Source organism: Danio rerio, chromosome 20, assembly GCF_049306965.1.
Source record: "Danio rerio strain Tuebingen ecotype United States chromosome 20, GRCz12tu, whole genome shotgun sequence".
Classification (NCBI taxonomy): domain Eukaryota; kingdom Metazoa; phylum Chordata; class Actinopteri; order Cypriniformes; family Danionidae; genus Danio; species Danio rerio.
In genome coordinates this window covers 24,216,407-24,240,719 of record NC_133195.1, presented here as the reverse complement: position 1 = coordinate 24,240,719, position 24,313 = coordinate 24,216,407, and the positions used below count along the sequence as shown (strand labels likewise).

At 33.8% G+C, this 24,313-nt stretch overlaps 1 protein-coding gene across 7 annotated transcripts in view; it reads left to right on the top strand.

Moving 5' to 3' along the window:
- Positions 1–24,313, top strand: part of syne2a (spectrin repeat containing, nuclear envelope 2a) — a 168,884-nt gene that overhangs the window by 112,343 nt on the left and 32,228 nt on the right. For all 7 annotated transcript variants that reach the window (XM_073932716.1, XM_021468616.3, XM_068215480.2 and 4 more), the window contains 19 exons: positions 564–769; positions 916–1,039; positions 1,115–1,297; positions 1,400–1,546; positions 1,955–2,134; positions 3,672–3,827; positions 3,954–4,109; positions 5,057–5,227; positions 7,547–7,677; positions 7,917–8,121; positions 9,983–10,165; positions 10,282–10,395; positions 10,496–10,650; positions 12,291–12,438; positions 13,084–13,178; positions 15,687–15,918; positions 16,007–16,201; positions 20,395–20,520; positions 22,464–22,619. In XM_073932716.1, the coding sequence (XP_073788817.1) occupies positions 564–769; positions 916–1,039; positions 1,115–1,297; positions 1,400–1,546; positions 1,955–2,134; positions 3,672–3,827; positions 3,954–4,109; positions 5,057–5,227; positions 7,547–7,677; positions 7,917–8,121; positions 9,983–10,165; positions 10,282–10,395; positions 10,496–10,650; positions 12,291–12,438; positions 13,084–13,178; positions 15,687–15,918; positions 16,007–16,201; positions 20,395–20,520; positions 22,464–22,619 (3,063 nt within the window). The remainder of the gene's footprint in view (positions 1–563; positions 770–915; positions 1,040–1,114; positions 1,298–1,399; positions 1,547–1,954; positions 2,135–3,671; positions 3,828–3,953; positions 4,110–5,056; positions 5,228–7,546; positions 7,678–7,916; positions 8,122–9,982; positions 10,166–10,281; positions 10,396–10,495; positions 10,651–12,290; positions 12,439–13,083; positions 13,179–15,686; positions 15,919–16,006; positions 16,202–20,394; positions 20,521–22,463; positions 22,620–24,313) is intronic.

Sequence of the window (24,313 nt, the reverse complement as noted above, 5' to 3'; positions counted from 1 at the left end):
GTAATGTTGTTTAATTTCTGAAGATCTATAATTTTAATAGATAATGTTTTCTCTCTTTGTTTACAACCATTGTTTTGTCTTTTTATAGGTTATGTATGTCACCATTTCCCTTGTTTCATGCTTTATTTAACATTTTGCACAGATTATTATTTCATGATGGGTTTGTTCTGTGCCTTCAAAAACCTTAATAAAAAACTAAATAGAAGAGCATGGTCTCATAACATCATCTAGCAATAGAAAGATAATGCAGTTAAATAAAAAAAGATTTACAAACTACAAAATTTCATGTTTTTTTTTTTACTTTATTAATATTTTATTGAATATTTTTCTTTGGCATATTGATTGGGCCGTACTCATTTTTTCACAGTGATATTAAGTTATTTTATTAAATTGCTTCTAGTTTTAATTTTAATTCTAGGCATTGGTGGTACAATAAAAGTCCCAAGTGAAAGCATGTAAATTGCAGTCTTTAATCTGCCTTTTTATTATTATTATTATTATTATTATTATTATAATTTTTACTATTTTCTTTTCTATTTTGTTTGACTTCATCTCTTTATCAGAAGCTGCACAAGATCCTGGAAGACACATGTTCTCAGGTTTGGGAGACTGAAGACTGCCTCAGGTCTCTACAGAAACAAGGTTACTGTTGTGAACGGAAATTCCAGACTGTCTCAAAATCCCCACTGTTGATGCACTGGAAACATCTTCATAATCAGCTACAGCAGAAGATACAGTCTACACAGAAAATCAGAATGAATTATGAGAGGTATGGGGAAAATGTAGAATCATTTTAAAAATCTATAATTTCCCTTCACCAAATTATGATTTTATTTGGAGGTTTGAATTCCTCATGGTTTGGAGCAAATCTTGTTACACTGTAAAGCATACCGAGGTGTGTATTTGTGTGTATAGGTTTCAGCGTGACTCAACAGAACTAGAGGAGTGGATGAGATGTGCTCATGAACAGCTTCAGAAGTGGAAGAGTTTCTCTGGTTCAGATACGCCGGAGTCCAGAATGGCTTTTACCCAGCTCATGGTGACTTGATCTCTCTTTTATATTGTCTGCCCACATTCGCCATGCCCAGTGTTGTGACTTTCATTGTGTGTTCAGGAGTTCTTCAAGGATCTGGAGGTTCGTTCTGCACAGAAAGTGTCAGCAGAATCCACAGGCACACAGATCCTTCAGCTAACAAACAGTGAAGCCCCAGATCTGCGGACACGACTGGCTAACCTCCAGGAGGAATGGACAAAACTGACCAGCGTGCTGCCCGCTCTTCAACAGACACAGCAAGAAGTATTACTAATGTCTCATCTTCACTCCCTCTGTCACTTCATTTGCTCTTAATAGCTTCATCAAACAGATATTGCTACAGTAAGCGTCTCTTTATCTTCTTAGCTGTTGGAAGGCCAGTCAGACAGTCAGATCTTGGCTGATTTGTCTTCCTGGCTGCAGCATATAGAGAGGCGGCTGGAGGATGAAAGCTCGGGGGTTCATTGTGCCCTGGATTCATCAGAGCTGTCTAGACATTTACAAGCTTTAAAGGTATTGCACCTACGCTTTTAATTCTTTTGATTTGTATAATTTGTGAATATTACAGTCATCTTGTTAGGTTCGTCTGAAGTTTCTTATGCTCTGCTTTAAAAATGCTTGTTCTGCTGCAAAATCTGAATTCTGTTTACTAAATATATATTTGGACTGACTTAATATTAGTTGACCTTAACTAATATGTACTTGCACTGAAATTAGACAGTTAATGGACTTCCTCTGTAAATACATGTTTTTACATTGTGCTTATTGTTGAATAAATACCTGTAATTACATTTTTAATTACATTGTTGAAACTTTAACCCACACTTCACAATTCACAATATTATAATTTACAAGTTTATATTTCATTATATTATAGAAAATCCAATGTCTGTTTTAGAGCTACTTTTTTTTTCATTTCAGCATGTTAAGGCTGAAATAACCAATCAGCAGCCATGTGTTAACTTTCTGAACCACCGATGCATGAAAGGGGCAGAGTCAATGAATGAATCCACCAATCGCAGTGAGCGTATCCTCTTAGCTGAGCAACTTGGAGCTTTCAATCTAAGATGGCTTCTTCTACAGGCTAAGATTGGCTGTGTGGTGAGTACAGAAGCACATCATTTATCCAGTAGCCTATATTACATTGTAGCCATCTTATATAAAGGCTGATGGTCACATTGTTGAATTGTCAAATACATTTTGTGGACTTTTCAAAAGTTATGGGTGCACATGTTTATATAGGCACCAGATGCTCCATTCAGAGAAAAAAAGAAATGTTGCTTTGGAATTATAAGGTTCTGTCTGCATTCTAAGTAATTTTGAGATATTGAGCTTCAAAGATTTTGCATTCCATATAGCAAATAGTATGCGTGTAACTGACCCTAAATGTACTCTAAATGTAAATTATCAAAATCCTCTTCCATTTGCAAACTGCGGTAAAAAAACAAACAGGGCAAATGCAGATAGAACCCTCTGATTCTAAAAACTAATTTTCCGCTTGGAATTATAAGGTTTTATGTGGCAGATCATTAATTAAAGCATTACTTTTCAAGAAATGCAATTAGTCTTATTAATTTAATTCAAAAATAAATAAAAATTAATATTGTAACAATATGTTCATGTTTAAGAATGTTAAATGTTTTGCTTACTATTATGTTTATTTAATGTTTTAGGATGAATATTTTGTTCTTGTTCAAATTAAGTATACAAGGCTGTGCTAAATATTTTTTCAAATGTTAATTATATGTAATTGATATGATGCTATTTATTGTTGTAATTAAAACCTCATGAATTAAATAAATTATTGACTCTTCAAGGCTTAATATTAAATTTAAAGACAATGAGCAACTGACTTGTTTAACAGAGTTTAATAAACACTGAAAAAATAACTAACTAACTATAATTATACAGACACAAATAAAAAATAATTCACATTTAATGACGTTTTTTTTTTTTTTTTTACTACAAAGCAGTCAGGTGGAATGACAAAGAAAGATCCTGCTGATTTGAAATGCTGATTTGTTCACAGAAAGAACCTTATAGATCCAAGCTAGAGTTCGACTTTGTTGATAAAACCTTTTTTTTTGCTTTTTAAATAAAGTCTTAAAATGTAAACAACTTTTACACAAACATCACATGATGTAAATAAGTTGTCATTTAATAAGAAAATGTGAATAACTCAAATTTGACAAAAATGTCAGATAAAACCTTTAAATTCTAAGGTTGACGAAATGTTTGCTGAGGATCTGTTTACTGATAATGTTTAACTTTAGTTAGTAAGTTCAGTTAATGCACATTATGTTCCACTTGTATTTTGCTGTGTTTGTTATATGTAATGGATCTAATGAAATAACGACTAGTCAGTGTGCATCTCCGATCATCTAGTCCTTTTTTATGTTGTGTTTTTTACTCACAGTTTTAGATTTTGCATTGAGTAATCTACTTAAATTGTGGAAGATTACAAATTTTAATTGTGTTTTCAAGAACATTTAATTTACAGGTTTTCATAAACAATTTTAAAGGTTTTTTTTTTCTTTCTTGCTGTCTGTAAGTTAGCAATCAAAAATGCATGATTATTACATAGATTTAAATTCTAACATATAGCCTCTTACAATGTGATGGTTTCTGTTGTCTCCAGATACATGATGTGGAGGACCAATGGCAAGCCTGTGGAGACAGAGAAAAGCTATTGCGCTGTATACACAGCTGGATTTCTCAGCATATGGAATGGGTGAAGAACAGCTGGAGACCAGGGAGCTGCTCACAGATTGAGCAAACATTACAAGAGTGCGAGGTGAGTTCAACCAACCTGAAGATTTTTTTTTTGTCACGATTTTGATAGGTGTGAGAGTGAAATCGAATCAAAGGAGAGCTTTTAAAGTGAGAAACATCAGAAAAGTCACACAGTGCTTTGTTTCAGGGCACAGAGAAGCGGCTGCAGGTGAAGTCCATTGAGCTGAAGGGCTTGGAAGCTCTTCATCTGTTCAAACAGCAGGACAGAGAACATCCTGGAGATCAAGCATTCTCCAGGCAGCTCAATTCAGCCATAGAGGACTGCCAAACTTTGAGCCAACAGGTAAGTTCCTTGAAACTTGTTTTACTGTGTTTTTTTTATTAAATATTTTATTTAACAGGGATGTACTGTATTGTATTGAACAAAGCTGATGGTAAAGACATGTATAATGTTATGAAATGGTGCGATATACAGTTGAAGTCAGAATTATTAGCCCCCTTTGATTTTTGTTTTTAACCTAATTAGCCAAGTTAAGCATTTAAATGTCACTTTAAGCTGTATAGAAGTGTCTTGAAAAATATCTAGTCAAATACTATTCACTGTCATCATGGCAAAGATAAAATAAATGAGTTATTAAAACTATTATGCTCAGAAATGTGTTTAAAAAATTTGCTCTCCATTAAACAGAAATTAAGGATTAAAATAAGAGGGGGGCTAATATTTGTGACTTCAACTGTATATGGAGTCTATTGTATCCTTCTATTTTCATTTTTCATTTCTTCAGTAAACCCTTTTTAAAAGAAGATTACGTCTAAGATTAGGTCTTGCGTCTTTTCAATTACTGGTTGTTGTACTAGCTCTAAAAGGTGATATATAAGGATGTGCATGAAAGGTGTGCCACTACATTAATTACGCATTACAAAAATACAATTGCATCCCTAAGTCTTGTTTACAGCTATAAGATGCCAAATATATTGCAATTTTGAATCATTATGCCAAGCACCATGTGATGAGAAGTGGCTTATATATTCCACTCACACGCCTATATGATTCACCCATTCATTTAAATGTAATTGCAACCATTTCAGTGCTGTACATTTAACTTTCTTCTCTATTGTTCTCTTTTGTGTTTGCACTTGTTATGCTGCATGAATACAAAAATTCTCTTGTATTGCTTGTTTTGAATGGCCACAGATTGCTAATATGTCCAGTGAGTGTTTACTCATTATTTCTGATTTATTGAAGAAATGTTGTTCCTAGAAGCTTGTTGTTTTTTTTCTCCCCCTCAGATAAATGCTCTCAGGTCAGATTTGCAGCCAATCAAGGATGAGTGGGTACGCGTTGAATCTAAAATGAGTGCAGCAGAACTGCAAACAACCGGGGTGATCTACAGACTGGAGCTCTGCAGAGTCCCAGTGTTCTCATCTGAGCAGAGCCGAAGTCACGTGGAACAAATACAAGTGAGCAAACAATTCTGACAAAAAATCCCAGTGGAAAAAGATTGCAAATGCACTTTTTTTGTAAATTATTTTCTGAGGTTTTGTTTGAGAATTTACATAATTCCTGCCTAAGGCTTGGTACAGTACAGGTGTTATTAGTGTGTCATTACACATGCAAGAGATGCTGTTTAACATATCAAAATTACTGAAACAAAATGTGCTTTTATTCCCCCAACTTATACTCTCGGACATAAATAATATTGGGAACTCGCTTGAGTTGTGTTTATTTGATGTTTAAATGTCTTTGTTAGTAGTAGTTTAAAGTAGTTTAAACAGACAATTTTTTAACAGTATGTTTTTGCTCACACCCCACAAATATATAACAAATGATCCTGTTTTTCCCTATGAAATCTGACAGACACATGTAGTTACTTTTTAAAAATGCACACCATGACCTTATTCACTGGGGGCATCAGCATCAACGCTTATTATTCACTTTTATTGGGTGACATTAAGCATTGTCGAACTGAATTGTGGATCTGTTGCCGCTGCCTCAGCGGCATTGCTCACTTCAGAAGTTGGACATTTTTCAACTTTTCAAGCGCTAATGGAAGCGTCAGCCAATAAGGGGTGCTTTCCGAAAACCATCGTTAGCCAATTAAGGTCTAAAGTTTTGTTGTTACAAACATAATTCATTGATTTGGCATTCCCCAAATCCATCATTCCAATGAACGTTCGCAAACTGCATACCAAACTTGTACATTTCCAACTACACCACTAGAGCTGTAGTTAAAAGCATAGTTCCTGGCTGTGTCCCCGTTTTCCCCCCTATGCCCCATTTATTTAGAATATTCTAACATTTAAACTTGGAATGATTTAAAAGTTACATTGAAATAGGTGTAATTTGCTTTCAGAGTATTTTTACTGTTCAGTTTTAGCCATCTACTTGTTTACATTTGCGCTCCCTTTGTAGTGGTCTTTGAAAACATTTATGCCATTTTGAACGCAGCCATGGCTCATGACGAAAGCTATAGGTGACCTATTATTTAAAAGCGTAATTGTTGTTACGTCTCCAAAGCTTGTGAAACCAAAAATATTTACTATAAATTAATGCTTTTAATTTATAGTAGGTTATTTATAAAGAAATGTATCTGTACAGTATACTGTATGACATGGACCGGTTGGTTAGAATATTTCTGCAGTGGTTTAAATGTGTCAAATTGTAAATGTATAATTTTAAAAACAAATAAACAATATTTTAATTAATAATAATAATAATAATAATAATAATAATAATAACTATTATTATTATTATTAATAACAAGATTTAAAAAAGATTTTCTTTCTTAATAAATGACCTACTGTAAATTTGAACCATTAGTCTAATGATTTATATGATTTATATATCAGATTAGAGTGTTAGCTAAGTGGTTTTTATGTTTTAGAGTAAAATATGGAATATTCTCAATAATATTTGTAAAGGAAACATTGACCCCATCCATATGTGTTGTTTACATATATTTGACTTAATATGGAAATCGAATCGAAATTTTTATCAAAACTAATATTGGATTTTTTTAAATGCTTGTGCGTTTAAAACAATGTAATTTGCACAAAAAAAGTATGTGGCTTTTCTCTAAAAACGTTTTTACTCCACCCTCTTAAAAGCATCATTATGGGCGTTTTACATTTATAACTAACGTGGTTCAAACAATGGATCTGCGGCAAAGCAGCTATGGTTTTGGGAAACACTCATCACTACATCGTTCTTTTTCCAAACGATGCACCGTACTGTAATAGTTCAGCCACAAGTTATGACGTTGTTTGGGAAAAGCACCCCAGATTGCTTAATGCAAATACCCCAGCTCAAATAGCATTTGCAGTCTAATTTCATTGGCTAATACTGCTTTGATGATCGCGTCAACCCCATCTTCAGACACGTCCTCCATAAAGCCTTGACGCTGAAGCCCTGTGTGAAAAGTTCCAATTTTATTGAGAATTTGCATAACATAATTCAACATGGTCATCAGTTATGATTTGGAGATTATGTTATCCTACTGTATATTGTTTTGGTCACACTTTATTTTAAGGTATAATTGTTGCTTTTAACAAACCATTAACTAACACTTTTAGCTCATTAAACTGCTAATTTTCTGCTTATTAATAGTTATTAAAGTAGTAGCAGAGTTTATTTATTGGATTGTAATTAGAATTGAAAATAAGATTATACTTTTTAAGTATTAATAAACAGATATTTTCTTAATAATAAGCAGGTAATAAGCCTGTAGTTAATTGTGGGAATTGGTACTTCAACCAAATTGTTGCTATGATTTCTAACAGGAGCTTAAAAGGGAACTAAATCAACCAGACATCTGGACATGCTCAACTGAGGTGCTCTCTAACTTGAAAGAAAAAATCAAGCCCTTTGCATTTAAACTTCTGTCTGATCGCCTTGAGAAGGAGAGAATCCGGTGAGTATTTTTAACCTCTCAGTACTATACTTGACACTTACCTAAAATTGCAGTGTCACCAAATTGTTAATATCAGTATATCTCTGTCTGAAATTGAGTCAGCATCAGTGAGGAAGCAATAGCTGGTAGCGTTTCTTTATAAATTGTCAGATGAATGTTTATTGGATTGATTGATTAGTTCAGCTAATGTTTGCATGTTTACTGAACCTGTGTGGCTGTTCATGTTTATTTGTTTTCAGACGTCATACAGTAACTGAAGACGTTTGTGAAGATTTGCTAAAAGCCCAGAATGCATTGCAGCTCTGGCTGGGATATGAGCATCTCACAGAAGAGTGTCGTGTTCTTTTGAATCAGCATTGGGAGAGACTTGGAGAGCTTATGAATTCATCAGATAGAGAAGAAAACACTGTAGAAATGCTCATCAGCAGGATGCAGTACATTAGTGTGAGTACAAACATATTACAGGTGCAAACGTTTTTATGGTATGATGTGGTCCAAATGTATTGAAATGTATTTTAATATTCTGGCGAAGTCGTGGGACCAAGAATAGTTCGTCCAATCAAAATGCTGGGTCTGAGCATTACAATAGGCTATCCTGCCTGCCTTTCAAAATATGTTATTGCATATCTCCGCTCAACTTGAAAATGGAGAAAGCATTACATCATTGGAGCGTTCACATGTGCGCTTCAGACAGAGAACAGCAGACAAAGTTTGGTGTTGTAAATACTAACTGTACTATAAAGTTGTCTCTCCGGTGAATGTTGAGTGATGTATTTTAGTTATGTTGTCTTGTGCATATTTACGTATTCAGAAGGCGTGGCTTTGAATGGTAATTTGCAAGGTGGGATGTAGGCTTTCATTGCTATCAGGCTGACATTTGAAATTTCCAAGATCTCCTATTGGAGGTCATAATGAAAGTCTATGCTATAATATCATTCTACACTTATATAATATACCTACTGTATACGTAACAATCCACATAAAAATCTGTTCATGGCAACTACATGTACAAAGGTACCGGTTTTCGTTTGATTTTGTACTGTTAAGAACATAGCTTCTTTTTTGTTTTGTTTTTTGGGTTGTATGATGCACAGGGAAAAACACCAACCAGAAAAACATCCCCAGTTTCAGCATGTGCTTGTTAAGTGTTAATTGTTTGAGTCCTGCAGATGGGTCTGCGGTACTTCAGTTCCAGTTTTGCTTTTGAAAAGAAGGAACATTGAGATCTGAGCTGAAGCTTTTCTTGATGGGCTAAAAATATCTGAGACCTGTGCTGCTCTTACCAAAAAAAAAAAAAAAATGCCAACACAAAAGAACAGGGAATTGTGAAGCAGTTCTAATTTATTCCATTTAAATTGGTGTTTTTCTTTTGTTTATTATGTTTATTCTTATGTTTATTAGCTTGCAGTGCATGCACAAATAAATACACACAACATATAGTAATGAATGGATTGCTACAGTTGTAGAATGTTAAAAATATGAAAATAGTATTATATTTGAATTGCATAATAGTCATAATAATAATAATAATAATAATAATAATAATAATAATAATAATAATAATAATAATATGTTTTAATACATATTGAAACATTGTATAACTAATATAATAATGTATTAATTTATAAACTATTTCTACAATTTAAGATCTAAATTTAAAAAAAAAAAATCTGTATATATTTTGTATAAATGGAAAATGTAAGTAGTAAAAGTCTTTGAAAACAAACATGCACAGTTCATTCAATTTCGCAACGTGTCTGTAAAACCTTAGGTGGTGTGTTTTTGTTTTCAAGACTTGAATCTCCTTCACATTCCGCACATATACTGTACTCCTCAAATGAATCATTGCAGAGTTATTTAATTGTAGTGTTTCAGTATCTGCCAGACATTTTTATGATGAAAATCCTACTCGTCTTAACTCCTTAAAACTTGTTATCAGTGGCTCACTAGAATTTTTTTTATAATCCCACTACGTTTAGTAGTTAATAGGATTTATGAACGGTTTTCAAATTAGCCTTTTGTTTTTATTTTTTGAGACTTATAAATAAATAATATCATTGTGGAAATCAATATAATTTTTTTTATTTATATTATTTATTAAAATAATTGAAAGTTCACATGAATGAATTTTTATTTCATAGCACTACAAATGTCTTCATTTTTAATCACTGTTGCATCATTGATCAATGGAATGAAATCTTTCTAAACTGATGAACATTTTAATTAAGAAAGTTAAGAGTCTTTGAGGTGATAAGTGTTAATTTTCCATGTGGCTTTTAAATATGAACACAATTGCCTTTCACAGGCTCTGGAAAAAGACCTGACAACCTTGCAAAGCAATGTGGGTAAAGTCATGGAGGCCTCAAAGCTTCTCATCGGTCAGATGCAACCCCAGTCAGCCCCCCTAATCAAATCAGAAACCAGGCTGCTGTCACGTGACCATGTGCATCTTGGCAGGGTGCTTTCTGAGATCAGGATTCAAGTACAGGTGAGGATGGAAAATTGTACTAAATACAACATTATTTAGTTTGATTTATACATAAATTGATAGCAGAACACAAATTCAACGTCCTTTACACGTGCTGTGCTGTTTTTTGTCATTAGGAGGAGCTGGAGGAGCAGCGGCACTTCAGCACTGAGCTAAAATCCATCGAGAAGCAAGTAAAGAACTTTGAAAGCATTATGAGCTCCTCCACTACAAGCATGGAGAGACTGAAGGTGAAACTGTGGCCCGTCTTAACATTTCTTTTCATCTTCCTCATTGTTTTGCGATAGTTATATTTTTATGTAAATGTTTCTCTTTTTTCATGCATATCAGATGGTTCTGTTAGATCTGAGTGGGCTGAACCCTAACCTTGCTGCTCTGAATCAAAGGAGCCTCAGATGCTCTTTAAGTTCTGCAGAGGAAGAGAGGTTGCAGACCCTTAACACGCAGTGGGGTCAGGTGTTCTCTCAGGCTACAGAAAGACACAGGCAAGACAAAGCTTCACTGCACTTATCCTGTTTGCTATTTAGAAATTTCATTGTAGCCCTGAACTACAGTTGGAATCATCAATTTTTCTGTAGACAAGTATATGCAGTAGTGCTGTTAAATGCTGTTTAAATTAGTGCTATTAAATTGAGTACAAAATAAAAGTTTGCATTAGCATTAGTATTTATATATATATATATATATATATATATATATATATATATATATATATATATATATATATAACAAGATATTTTTGTTAGATATAAATGACCATGTGTCAATATTGTTTATCAATGTTTTTTCAGTGTCATCTATCTATCTATCTATCTATCTATCTATCTATCTATCTATCTATCTATCTATCTATCTATCTATCTATCTATCTATCTATCTATCTATCTATCTATCTATATATCTGTCTGTCTGTCTGTCTGTCTGTCTGTCTGTCTGTCTGTCTGTCTGTCTGTCTGTCTGTCTGTCTGTCTGTCTGTCTGTCTGTCTGTCTGTCTGTCTGTCTACCTTTCCACCTATCCACCTATTCCATATCTCTATCTATCTATCTATCTATCTATCTATCTATCTATCTATCTATCTATCTATCTATCTATCTATCTATCTATCTATCTATCTATCTATCTATCTATCTGTCTGTCTGTCTGTCTGTCTGTCTGTCTGTCTGTCTGTCTGTCTGTCTGTCTGTCTGTCTGTCTGTCTGTCTGTCTGTCTGTCTGTCTGTCTGTTTACCTTTCCACCTATCCACCCATCCATCTCTCTATCTATCTATCTATCTATCTATCTATCTATCTATCTATCTATCTATCTATCTATCTATCTATCTATCTATCTATCTATCTATCTATCTATCTATCTATCTATCTATCTATCTATCTATCTATCTATCTATCTATCTATCTATCTATCTGTCTGTCTGTCTGTCTGTCTGTCTGTCTGTCTGTCTGTCTGTCTACCTTTCCACCTATCCACCTATTCCATATCTCTATCTATCTATCTATCTATCTATCTATCTATCTATCTATCTATCTATCTATCTATCTATCTATCTATCTATCTATCTATCTATCTATCTATCTATCTATCTATCTATCTATCTATCTATATATCTGTCTGTCTGTCTGTCTGTCTGTCTGTCTGTCTGTCTGTCTGTCTGTCTGTCTGTCTGTCTGTCTGTCTGTCTGTCTACCTTTCCACCTATCCACCTATTCCATATCTCTATCTATCTATCTATCTATCTATCTATCTATCTATCTATCTATCTATCTATCTATCTATCTATCTATCTATCTATCTGTCTGTCTGTCTGTCTGTCTGTCTGTCTGTCTGTCTGTCTGTCTGTCTGTCTGTCTGTCTGTCTGTCTGTCTGTCTGTCTGTCTGTCTGTCTGTCTGTCTGTCTGTCTGTTTACCTTTCCACCTATCCACCCATCCATCTCTCTATCTATCCATCCATCCATCCATCCATCCATCCATCCATCCATCCATCCACCTCCCTTCTAAAATATCATATTATAATAACAATACATATTATAAAAATACAAATATATCATGACATGTTTTCCCTAGAAAACAGACTTCACTGTAACATTACCTGTATCTAATGCCAAAGCACATCACTGTCTGTAGGAAGATGTATGGAGAGCTGCTGCGTGATCAGAACTTCCAGCAGAAGTGCCAGTGCTGGATGGAGCTCCTGGACAAAATGGAGACTGATTTAGCCAATCCGACACCTGGAAACTGTTCTTCTGTAAGAGATCTTCTTGCTGCACATCAGGTAGAGCTTATTCTTTAAATTTAAGCTCTTTTGATATTTAGAAATTGCAGGCTTATAATACTAATTGTGTTGTTTCACAATGACCATATAAGCATGATAAATAATAAAAAATATGTTAAAGAAGGTTTATGCTCACCAAAGCTATTTTAATTTTTGTTTAGTATCATAAAATGTTAATACAATTTTAAAAAATACTTAATATTTTATATAAAAATATGACTCTGTTATTTTTATTTAATATTATTTTAGTCTCTCAGTCTCTCGTACAATCCTTTTAAAAATCATTATAGTATGCTGATTTGGTAATCAAACATTGATTATCAGTAATATTGCTGCTTATTACTATTGAAAAGTCTTAAAGTTAATATGTTTCAGAGTGCATAGATTAATCTTAAATCACCTAAATCCTTCATTTCTGAATAAAAATAGAATTATTTCTCCCTTTTTTAAAAAAAAATTTGTGTCAATCTGATTAAAATCAATATTATTGTTTATTGTATCACAGTCAGTGCTAAATGACCTCTAATGATCTGTTTCTTTTCTTTTTAAAAGAAATAAATGCAGCAGGAGCTCCTAGTAATAGAGTGCTGACTAAATCATTTCAGAGATGCTTGTTTACTCATATATTAGCACTAAATCTTTCAGAGGCTGAAAGTGGAGTTCCTCATCGGCCAGCCGCTACAGGATGCCATAATCAATGAGGCTTTACACTTCCTGGAAAGCAGTCAGAATGAAGACAGGTAAGCTTTATAACACTGCACTCAATAACTCGCTCCCTAGTAAAAAAAAAAAAAAAAAAAAAACTCTGCTTTTTACTCACTAACCTTCATTGTGGGATTTTGCCATGGATAAGAAATCAAAGAACGCCGTGCAATAATTCACTCTGAAATGGACGTCACCTAATGACTAATTAAAAGTGAGGTTCTCCAGTAGATTTCTTGTGCACAGGCTCCAGCTGAGGCCATAACTCTTGAAGTTATGTGGTGTGGAAGAGCTGGAACAAGCTGGCTCACTCTCAGGAAATGAAACTGCATGTGAAACCAGCATGAAATAATTTTTCTTTTCAGCCGATAAGTGCTGCTTTATATGAAGCTCCTGCATGGCTGCATTCAAGATGTTTCTCAGCTCGGGTTTTTCCATTGCAAGAGTAAATGTCATGTTGAGAGCCGCATAAATGGAGTTGGTTGGTTCGTTTTTTTTTACATGACTGGCGTGTGGAATTGCAGTTAGTTTTTCAGTGTTAATATCTCCAATATGTACTGCTCAGTTGTTGACATCTGTGGTCTGAATTCATGAAAGTAATTCTGTAATGCTACAATTTATAAGGCTAGTACATGCAATAATGAAGTTCTGTCATCGATAATTTGCACTGTGACATTTTAAGTCTTCATTGAAAGTCCCACAAAACTTTTACGGTTCATAGGGGGCTCGTAAAAGTAATCCACATGAATGGATTGTGTTAATCCAACACTGTAAATAAACTCATATGATCAATAAGTCATTCCAACAAATGTTTTTGTTATTTCAGCTTCATTCAGTCAGGTATGCAAGATTCAACTTGATGTTTTAAGTCAGTTTAATCAAAATCCCGTTAGGGCAAGTCATTTCACTCTGCCATCTTTGAAACGCCAGTATGCGCAGGCATTCTGTCTGAATTGAGAAACATCAAGTTCTCCACACCTGTTTGCCAAGCTTACAATTATGTTACGTATTTGGATTAATAAGTTTAATTTCTAAACGTTCGAATCAAACAAAATTGCTATTTTTTAGATTGCCCGAGTTAATGCGCATGCGCACTCAAAAGGAACGAGATTACCACACCAACCTCATTTATGGCTGATCTACACTTTATTATCCTCTGAAAAATGCTTTGTTAGATTGCGCTGGTCTTCTGAAGTAATTCACAACTTGATCTTGATGGTGAATCTCCTGCAGAAATGACAGCAACTCTTTGTTTACAAGTTAATGGGCCTTTGAGTAGTTGCTGCTGTCATGGCATGTGCGTTTGACAGGATGTACTGTACCTCGCATTCATTTCATACAGATTACAAAACCAAAAAGGTTTTGTTTTTAAGTGCACTTAGTTAATTTATAAGAACATATTTCAAGCTTTATGTGGATATATGTCTCATGTCTGTGAAGCAAGTATTTACTGAGATTCCAGTGTGTTTGTTGTTGACAAAAAGTGTTGTAAAAGCACTTTTTGCCATATTGATCGTTACACTTTCCCCCATTCAAAACTATATGAGTGACATGTCTTGTGTATTCTATAGTCTTTGGTTTATTGTAATAAAAGCTAAACTGCTTGTAAAGTTCATTTGATTCATTTAAAAATATAACGCAGCCAAAACTTTTTTTTTTACAGTGTTTTGTTCATTTTGAAGCATCAAAGTTTTGGGTGGATTAATTTTCAATGAAGATAGATACTTCTCTCAGCTTTCAATCTCTTAAAAAAGCATCCTAATTTGTGCTTGTGAAGACAGGAAATCTTAGTTTTTTATTAAACATCATTCGTTCATGAACTTCTTGAGGCATCAATGTTTTGGGTGAATTAACTTTCAGTGGAGCTTGAGAAATATGTACCGTTTAATTAAGTAAAATTAATTATTTTTCTTTGTGATAGTTCTTTTTCATAAAACATAAAAGGGTTATTTTTAAAATATATATTTTGATTAACTTTTTTAAAGTATCAAAGTTTTAGACAAATAGACTTTCAGGGGTGGTCGAAAAATTTCTTGGTTTTAAGTCAATTGAAAATAAGTTAATTAGTGTTTATGATGGACAAAAGTCTTTCTTAATAAAATATATCCAAGGGTTACTTTTTTGTGGTGCTACAGTATAGATTCTTATTATTTCAATCAATTAAAAAACTAATTAATAAGTGTTTTTGATGGCCAAAAGTCTTTTTAATAAACAGACTAAAATGATTTTTTAACATTATTTTAGTCAAATTTTTTTGAAGGATTTTAATGAAAAATATATTTATTTGTGTTTGTAAAGACAAAAACATAAAAGGATTACTTTCCAATATTTTAAAGATAAATGCTGCTAAAGAAATCTCAGTTTCAGTACATTTAAAATAACTTAAAATAACTTAAATTGTGATAGTGACCTAAAGTCTCATGCAAAGTCTTTGCAATGACATGATGTTCCAACCCAAGTAGATGGTATAAGCCTAAAACACCCTTTGACTCAAATAAGCTTTAGCAAACCTTGAAATGTTAACAAGCATATGTCTTTATGTTTAGGAGTTCACTTCTCTTGAGACTGACCCAGCTGAAGACACGCTGGCAGGAGACCCAGCAGAGGCTGCATCAACATGAGACACGTTTGGAGGAGCTGATGGGACAGTGGCAGCTATATGAAGCCGGTACAAGGAAACTTTCAAGATTATTTAGACACATGGAAGAACTTCTCTCTCCAGCAGGCCTGGCACCATGCAGCCTACAGCAACTCCAGCACTCTATAAAAGACTTTGAGGTAATATCATTCAGTAAAGGGGTTGCAATGATCTTTCCATCATTCCAATGTTTGGCTACAAAGTCAAATTATGTTTTCTGTCCTAAAGTGGACTGAGGAACAGCTTCAGCTTCATGAAGGCCTCTACAGGCAGACTGTGAAGGCTGGAGGACAGATTATTCCTATAGTAGATACGCAGATGCAGAAGAGCCTGAAAACGCAACTGGATGCCCTTAAGGATACATGGGAGCCAAACAGTGACCTTGTGCAGAAAAGAAAGGCCCTTGCATACACCATAACTCAGGTATGTGGTCAATTTTTTTCAGATCTCCTGGACTAGGAATGCAAAGGTCAAATGGAATGATCTTCAATGAAAGAAAATAAAATCTTCAATAAAAAGAGACATTTGCAATATGTCATTGACAATAACTCAGTTTTCTAATTAGGGGAAAGTTTACTCAAAATCTAGGTGTTGCAGAGATCTCATACTCCATACACATGCATTTTGGGTGATTTTCATTAAAGACTTGGCTGCTTATAATAAACAGTGAAATAAAGAAAGGGGTTTTATTTGCAAATTTACCCCTGGTTTATTGTAGCATAGTGTACAACTTTAAAAAAAAAAAAAAAAAAAACTATTTTTATGGACCTTTTGTTTTACTTCAAATTCAACAGTTAAGCTATGGATAGTATGGTAAAAATTATGGTAAATTTTTCCATTAGTTGAGTTACAACAACTATTTTTATTAAACATTTTTGGAAGTAAAACTGTTAAATTTTGATGATGGTATATTATGCATTTTAAACATTATATAATTGAGTGAAGAATTGAAAGTGAGCAGTCAATCTGATGCTGATGTTATTGTAGTCAGTCTTGATTTTATTTTTTAACCTCTTCACCGGAAGTCAAACACATCAGCTTCCATAATGAATAGTAAGCATCAAGACATTCACATTTGGGTGGGATTCAATTTCTCTGAAGATAACAGAGTTTGCCAGAAACAGTAGGCATTTTTTTCTGTAATTATTGAAGCGAATGTGTGAGAATAACACAGATTTAGCAGATTAGGATGGGATTAAAATTGCTACAGTAAGTATGCCTGTAAAACAATTTCTCTAATGACCTCCTGGAAAACTGCCAAATAGGGCTTAAGATGTTACTTTTTTGTTTCTTTCAGTACAACATTAAAGAGGATTGTTAACTCTATCCCTTACTGATTCCTAAAATAAAAATCAACAGTTACTGGCACTTTGACAGTCAAAGGAAAAAGTATAATAATACAGAGTTGACTGTATGTGCTTTTTAGAAAGTGATGACATCTGATGAGTTGCATATTTAATGATTTACCAAAGTCCATAGATTTTTGTTCAAGAAACAAAGGCACTTACAACTTGAATGGTCTGAAGGTAAATACAATCAAAGTGATTTTGAATTTTTGGGTGAACTATTCCTTGAATAGATTTTTTAAAGTTTATTAAATCCTCAAACACTAGGTGTCTGATTATTATTTTGATTAATGATTTATTTAATTGCTTATTATCTTTTTATTAAATGCAAACTACTGTAAGTGACTTTGCTAGAACATCACAAGAAAGTCAAACACGATTAGGATTTCTAGATACAATTTATTACATGAACATTTATATTTGCATGTTCATAGCTGTTGTAAAATCAGCGTAGCAGAGGCCAGCTAGTAAAGTGCTGTGCAGGTAAACTTCACTTCTCTGAATTCTAAAGGTGCTCTAGCAACAGTTACACTGCCATAGATGCATATCGTTTATAGTGAGTAAACCATTATAATTAGCATTTTATTAATAATTGTACGTGTAATTTAGTACCATATTGTTATATTTACTATTGCTTAGTTTTTCCTTTCTTTTTTCTGTTTTAGAAGCAGTTTAAAATAGTTATTATTAGCGTGCTACTGAAATGTGACCATTGTCTTTTATCTCCCAATGCAAGTTTGACTGATTTGTGTAGCAGAGCTTTTTAAAATATATACTGTGTGAGTGTGCGCGTGTGCGTGTGCGTGTGCATGTGCGTGTGTGTGTGTGTGTGTGTGTATGTATGTATATGTATATATATGTATGTATGTGTATGTGTATATATATATATATATATATATATATATATATATATATATATATATATATATATATATATATATATATATATATATATATATATATAACATGTCAGGCTAAATAATTCAAATGAATCATTAGCCCCATTCACACAGGAATATCAGTAAATATCCGGAAAATTTCCTTAGCGATTTTAACGGTACATTCTAAAAAGCGCTGTTCACACAGGCACGGATGTTACGGTATTTTTCCTGAAAAGACCATTCACACAATCATTCCAAAATACCAATAAATTCTGACATCATTAACCATAGAAGACCTCTACACAGCCGCGCCTGTATTTGCAAACATTTGGCTACATTACAAACTCTGTGGATGAATAAGTATTATAAACAACTTTGATGAAAATATATGGAGAAACACTTTTGCATGTCGAGATATACATAATTTGTGTGGATGCTGGCTGAAGGTAAACAAACATATCATTTATTATTATAAGCGTTTTACCGATAATTGTTTTACACAGTTGGAATTAAGAAGGAACATAGAAACGTTATCTGACTAACATCTAGCGGCTTAATGTTTCTTGAAAAATATTCAAAGGCTTATTTTTATAAACCGTGCGGCTGTGAATGAGTCTGAGTGTTCTGATTGGCTAAAGTAGACCTCTCACATCAGCACGTTCTAAAGGCTGATTTATACTTCTGCGTCAAACGTCGGCGTATGCTACGGCGCTGACGCATAGCCCTTCGCCGTGGCCATCGCCGTCACTGACGTGCACCTCTCAAAAAATGTAACTTCACGTCGCAACAACGCATAGCGTAAGCTCTGTGATTGGTCGGCTTGGTAGCGCTGACGAGTCTGGGCGGGACCGAGAGCCGCGCGAATGGCGCGAGCGATTGTTTACAAGTGTGGAGTCCCGTGAAGGAGCTCCGGATGGAAAGTTTTGATTTGTTTTTACCTCATAGTTAAAGTTGTTGCACGTCCGCCGGTTCCTGCCTCAAAATGAGCGAATTTGAGCCATTTGTACATCCCGGAAGTGTTCAGGAAAAGCAAAAAAGCAGAGAAGAAACTCGACACAGAGGAACATTTACACCTCACTGCCCACTAGCGTTTCGGAAGTGTTAATGCAGACCGAGACAGCGCGCAGAAGTATAAATGCACAGCCACGCGCGTTGCCTGCGCCGTGAGTTACGCCGGTCACTTGACGCAAAAGTATAAATCAGGCTTTAATGTGAACGCGCTCTTTCCGGCAATCTTCCGTCTGCGTTCACACAGCGCAGCATTCTGACAAATTACCGGAAATGTTATTTCTCTTTCCGGAAAATAGCCAGAACGAATTTACCAGTATTTTCAAAAAGGGACTGTTCACACATACAGACCTTTCCAGAAAATTGCCAGTAATGTGTGTATGTGTGGAAGGGGCTATTGACTTCTGTTCTCTTCATTGGTTTCTAAAATGCAGTTCTTTACAATTTAAAATGGTCTCTTTGGATATCTTTTCTACTGGAGATACTGTTGTCCTAAAACCTAAAAAAATAAAATAAAAAAAAATAAAAAAACGAAATTAAACGTCTTACATGTACCTTAGGAATGGTACATCAGAAAATGTTGCCGGTTTTAAAACCTTTAAAACGGTCAACATCCGATGCCTAAATGCAATATATTTGGCAAAGTCAGTAAATAATCATGTCAGTCAAACTAATTGTGATTTTAAATTGATCAAAATATCAAAAAATATCTGCTTTTTTTCATGGCCATAATAATGAAAGATGAAATCTTGAGAACATTTACACTAAGTCACAAAAACAAATAGTTTCTAAACATCTTGGAAAACATGGAAGAGCTTATATCTAGCAAAAATATACAGAAAAAAATAACTTAACCATTTTTAAATGGCACAATGAGGCTTTGCGTCACCCCAAACTTGAGACTCTGCAGTTAGACCATATTTATATAAGGCCAGAGTTACACCCATTCAAAACCATTTCTAATTGGCTGTTTGGTTTGGTATGATGACATCATTGCATTGAGGGGGTTTAGATAGTGATGTGGGTAGAAGTGTGTTTATGTGAGCATGTGCTCACAATAGGTGGGGGTTGTGCTTCCCCGTGTGAATGGGAAATCCCTCTTCACTGATCTGAGATCTGATATGAGATAAAACAGCAACCAAAATACAAGCACACCAGGGCCTCTCATGAACACTGTGCTCAAGCAGCTCAAATCAATGCGAGTGACACTGAATTAACAGACCTTATTCCACGCAATTGATGGAGTTAAGAGAATACCATGAAAGGTTATTTTACATTTAAAACAACAGGGTTTGGTCTTGTGGTGTGAACAATGTTAAAAAAATCTTTTAAGGACAAATGCATTCCTCAGTAGTTAAGAGATCCTTCTGTGTGTTTGCAGAACTGGAAGCTCTGTGTCACTGGATTGGTTGATAGTGCTCTTAAACTGGATGAGATAAAAGCAAGATTGAAGAGTCCGCTGCCCGAGAAAATAGAAGATCTGAAGAAACATGAACAGCTGACTAAGGTAATCCTGTATATGAAGTTGATCCCCAAACAGAAAGTGTAAATTTTTAGTTTAATTTTTTTATTTTTTTATTATTATTTTTTTAGAAATAAACTATTTATTTACTGAATGGTTTGGATCTTAGCACTTTATAAAAAGTTGTATAATTTAGTTGTATATTAGTAAATAATGTATTTACTAACATGAACAAACAATTAACAATACATTCAATGCTCTATTAAGTTATCTTAGTTAATGGTAATTAATGAACAAAGTTGTTTATTGTTTGTTCATATTAACTGACAGTGCTTTAACTATTGTTAGCAAGCATGATTTTGTATTTTAATAATGAATTAGTAAATGTTAAAAGAAATAATAACTGCTCTAAAACTATTGTTCATTATTAGTTCATGTTAGTAATTAAACTATCATTAACTAATGAAATCGTATTGTAAAGTGTGACCTTTGGGGACATATTAAGAATAGCCAAGGAAACAAAAAAATAACATGAAGCCTAATTTTAGATTCAGGAAATTTGACTTGATTATTTGTATTTTTTTTTTTTTTTTTTGAGAAACCAAATACCAAGACCTTTTGAAATCCGTGCACTACTATTATAAAGTCTGTAAGATCAAAAGTACAGTGCTCAGCATTGAGTACACTCCACATTTTTAAAATTTATATTTTTATCCATTTCTTAGTGAATATGGGAAATATATATTGGTGCATTTGAACAAAACAGATTTATTAAACAGATATATTTATTAAATAAATATTTTAGTCACAGAACATCTTTAGAAATGGAAAGAGAATACAATCAAATTGAATTTAACTATTGCAAAAAAAATTACAAACTATAACATTTCAGCAAAATTGTATATACTTTTTGTTTCTTTTTTTTTTTTTTTTTGCAACTTTTATTTAATATTCTTCCATAACATATGATAATGGTTCAAAAATTATTAGCTCAAAAGTTAATTTGTTATATAAGCCCCAGAATTGGCATCAGTACTGACTATTTTTCTTTTTTAAATTGTTCCTAAATTATGTTTAACGGAGCAAGGAAATTTTCACAGTATGTCTGATGATATTTTTTCATCTGGAGAAAGTCTTATTTGTTTTATTGCGGCTAAAATAAAAGCTGTTTTACATTTTTTAAAAACATTTTTAGGTCAAAATTATTTATATATATATAATTATTTATATATATATATATATATATATATATATATATATATATATATATATATATATATATATATATATATATATATATATATATATATACATATATATACACACACACACACACACACACACACACACACACACATATATATATATATAGTATATATAGTATATATAGTTGAAGTCCGAATTATTAGCCCCCTGAGTTGAACTAGAATAATTTTCACTTATGCTTTCAGACTTTTAAACCATGCTTTACAGTGACATTATTACTTTACATTACATAGTAGATTTGTTAATACTAGACAAAGTCCTTTCATCTGCTAGTTGTGTTTCTCCACTATTTAGAAACACTCCATTATCACCAAGGCCTTTGCTAAAGAAAAAGCACCTGTTGATATAATCACGCTCCTTTAGAAATGAGTTAATAAACAGCTGCTGAGACTGATTATTTTTTGTTGATTAAGGCCCTCTTAGTGGAGGTGGACGAAACTGACAAAACAAAGGAAATAATGGTGTCCTTAACATGTTTGGCCTTTACCCCCATCATCGCCTTTTTCCAGGCTGTTATGGGTGCTTTGCCCTCCCCCCTGCACACCCTCCCTTCTGCCCCACTCTGCCTCCTCCCCTCCCCCGTCCTAGCCCGGCCTGTCCAGAGGGCCTTAATCCCGTTCGCTAATGACAGGGACAGAGAGCGAGTGAGGGAGAGAGAGAGATAGAGAAAGCGTGCTGCACAGGAGGCAAGTTTAACTTGGTGCTGTTGGCGTGTTATGCAGGAGGACGAGGACTTGCTGCAGATTTGGATTGTAGGACTGAAAGAGTTGAGCACCATGAAGGCAGACGTGTCCCAGTATGTGCTGCCCACGGACACTGCACTGCTGCAAGGACAGGTGGAGGAACTTCACTGCCAGTGGGAAGAGCTATGCTTGAAGGTGAGTGTGTGTGTTTGAGATGGCTGAGAGAGAGTGTGTGTGTTTGTGTAGGAGGGACGTGGAGAGAGAGGCTGTTGTCCGCGCAGAATTGAGAGGCACACAATGATTCACTGCTGGAAATGGGGGGAGAAAACTTCAGTGCTGCATGACAGAGAAAAAGAGAGGGAAAATGAGAACGTTTGTGAATAATTTATGTTTCACTATGATAGTTTGGACCACAGAAAGTGTCATGGAGTGTGCTGAAAAATGTAAATGCATTTGACAAACAGTACAAGAAAAACGTTTCACCAGTTCAGAGCAAAATTAATGTTTGCATTTAATGTTGGTTTAAATCACAAAACATCCGTATTTGTGTGGGGCACATAATGAGAAAGTTTGAACAACACAGTGTAGTGATAAAGCAATGAAGAAGGGAAGATCTTTTAAGTCCATTCAGCTTTAAAAAGACCCAAAAATCTGTATAAAAATAGCATGAAAGACGTTCATTTGACACATGTACTGTCAGCTTCAGAAGGAAACTGGAATCTTCATCTTAATAGAAATGGAATATCATCATGGTACCACTATAAGAGGATGAGTAGATCATAAAGAGATTAATTAAATGGATGGATCAATACGATTTAAGAACAAATCGTTACAAATCTGACTAATTTAAGAAAAAGAAATCATTGATTCATAATTGATTTGGTCGATTTTGTTTTAAACTGAATCAGGCAAAGCGATTGCAGGACTTCAACTTCAAATATAGTACAAATGTCACATGTCAAACTTGTTTGGTGCTTGACAGCCCCAGATCACATATATTTACAATACATTGACATGTTATTAGCCAGAATACTTTGAAGATTTATTGTCTTGGATGACTGAAAGTAAATCAGTTGTGTTTGGTAAATAATTTAAAGAAAGTACTTTATCTCAAAATTTTAATTCTGTCATTCACTCATCATCCACTTAAATGTTTCAATGGGAGCAGCTAAATAGCTTAGTTTCATCTGAAGATAATTTAACAAATTTTAGTATCCAAACAGTCTAATATAGTCTCTGAATTTCATTTTATGTTATTATGTAGCCTTTGTTCTTACTATTTATGTCAAAGGTTGCCATCAACAGCACAGTTACCAACATTCTTCAAAATATCTTTTTGTTCAGCAAAACAGATGCAGGTTTAAAAACATATTAAGGGTGAGTCAGAATTCACTGTCAATAATCAATAAATCGACTTATCGCACAACACATTGACATGACTGCAATAATTTTTGGTGATGCAATATATATCGCCCATGCATAAAAAACATTTCTAGCAACATTTTAGCTGATTGTGCAACATCTCTATCTATATTGGAGGTGTCAGTATGATTAAAAAACACTAGTATTTACTATAAATTACTATAGTATATTTTCATGAGGGTGCCTGACAACTGAAAATAGATCTGGTAGCAGATATTGCAGCCTCTGTTACTTTTTGCCTTGCACTTTTTTGTTACATTTATTATTATTTATTTGTTTAGGATATGCACTTTCACACTTTGATTTCAGTGTCTAATTATTCAATTGCTAAAATGACTGTAATTAAAATAAATATTTTTAGGAATAAAATATTATGTGTTCTTTGGAGAAGTGTACTTGCGTTGTTATGATATTATATTGTCATTCTGGTATTATATAGTTATTGTCATAAAATGGTCTTAAAATGA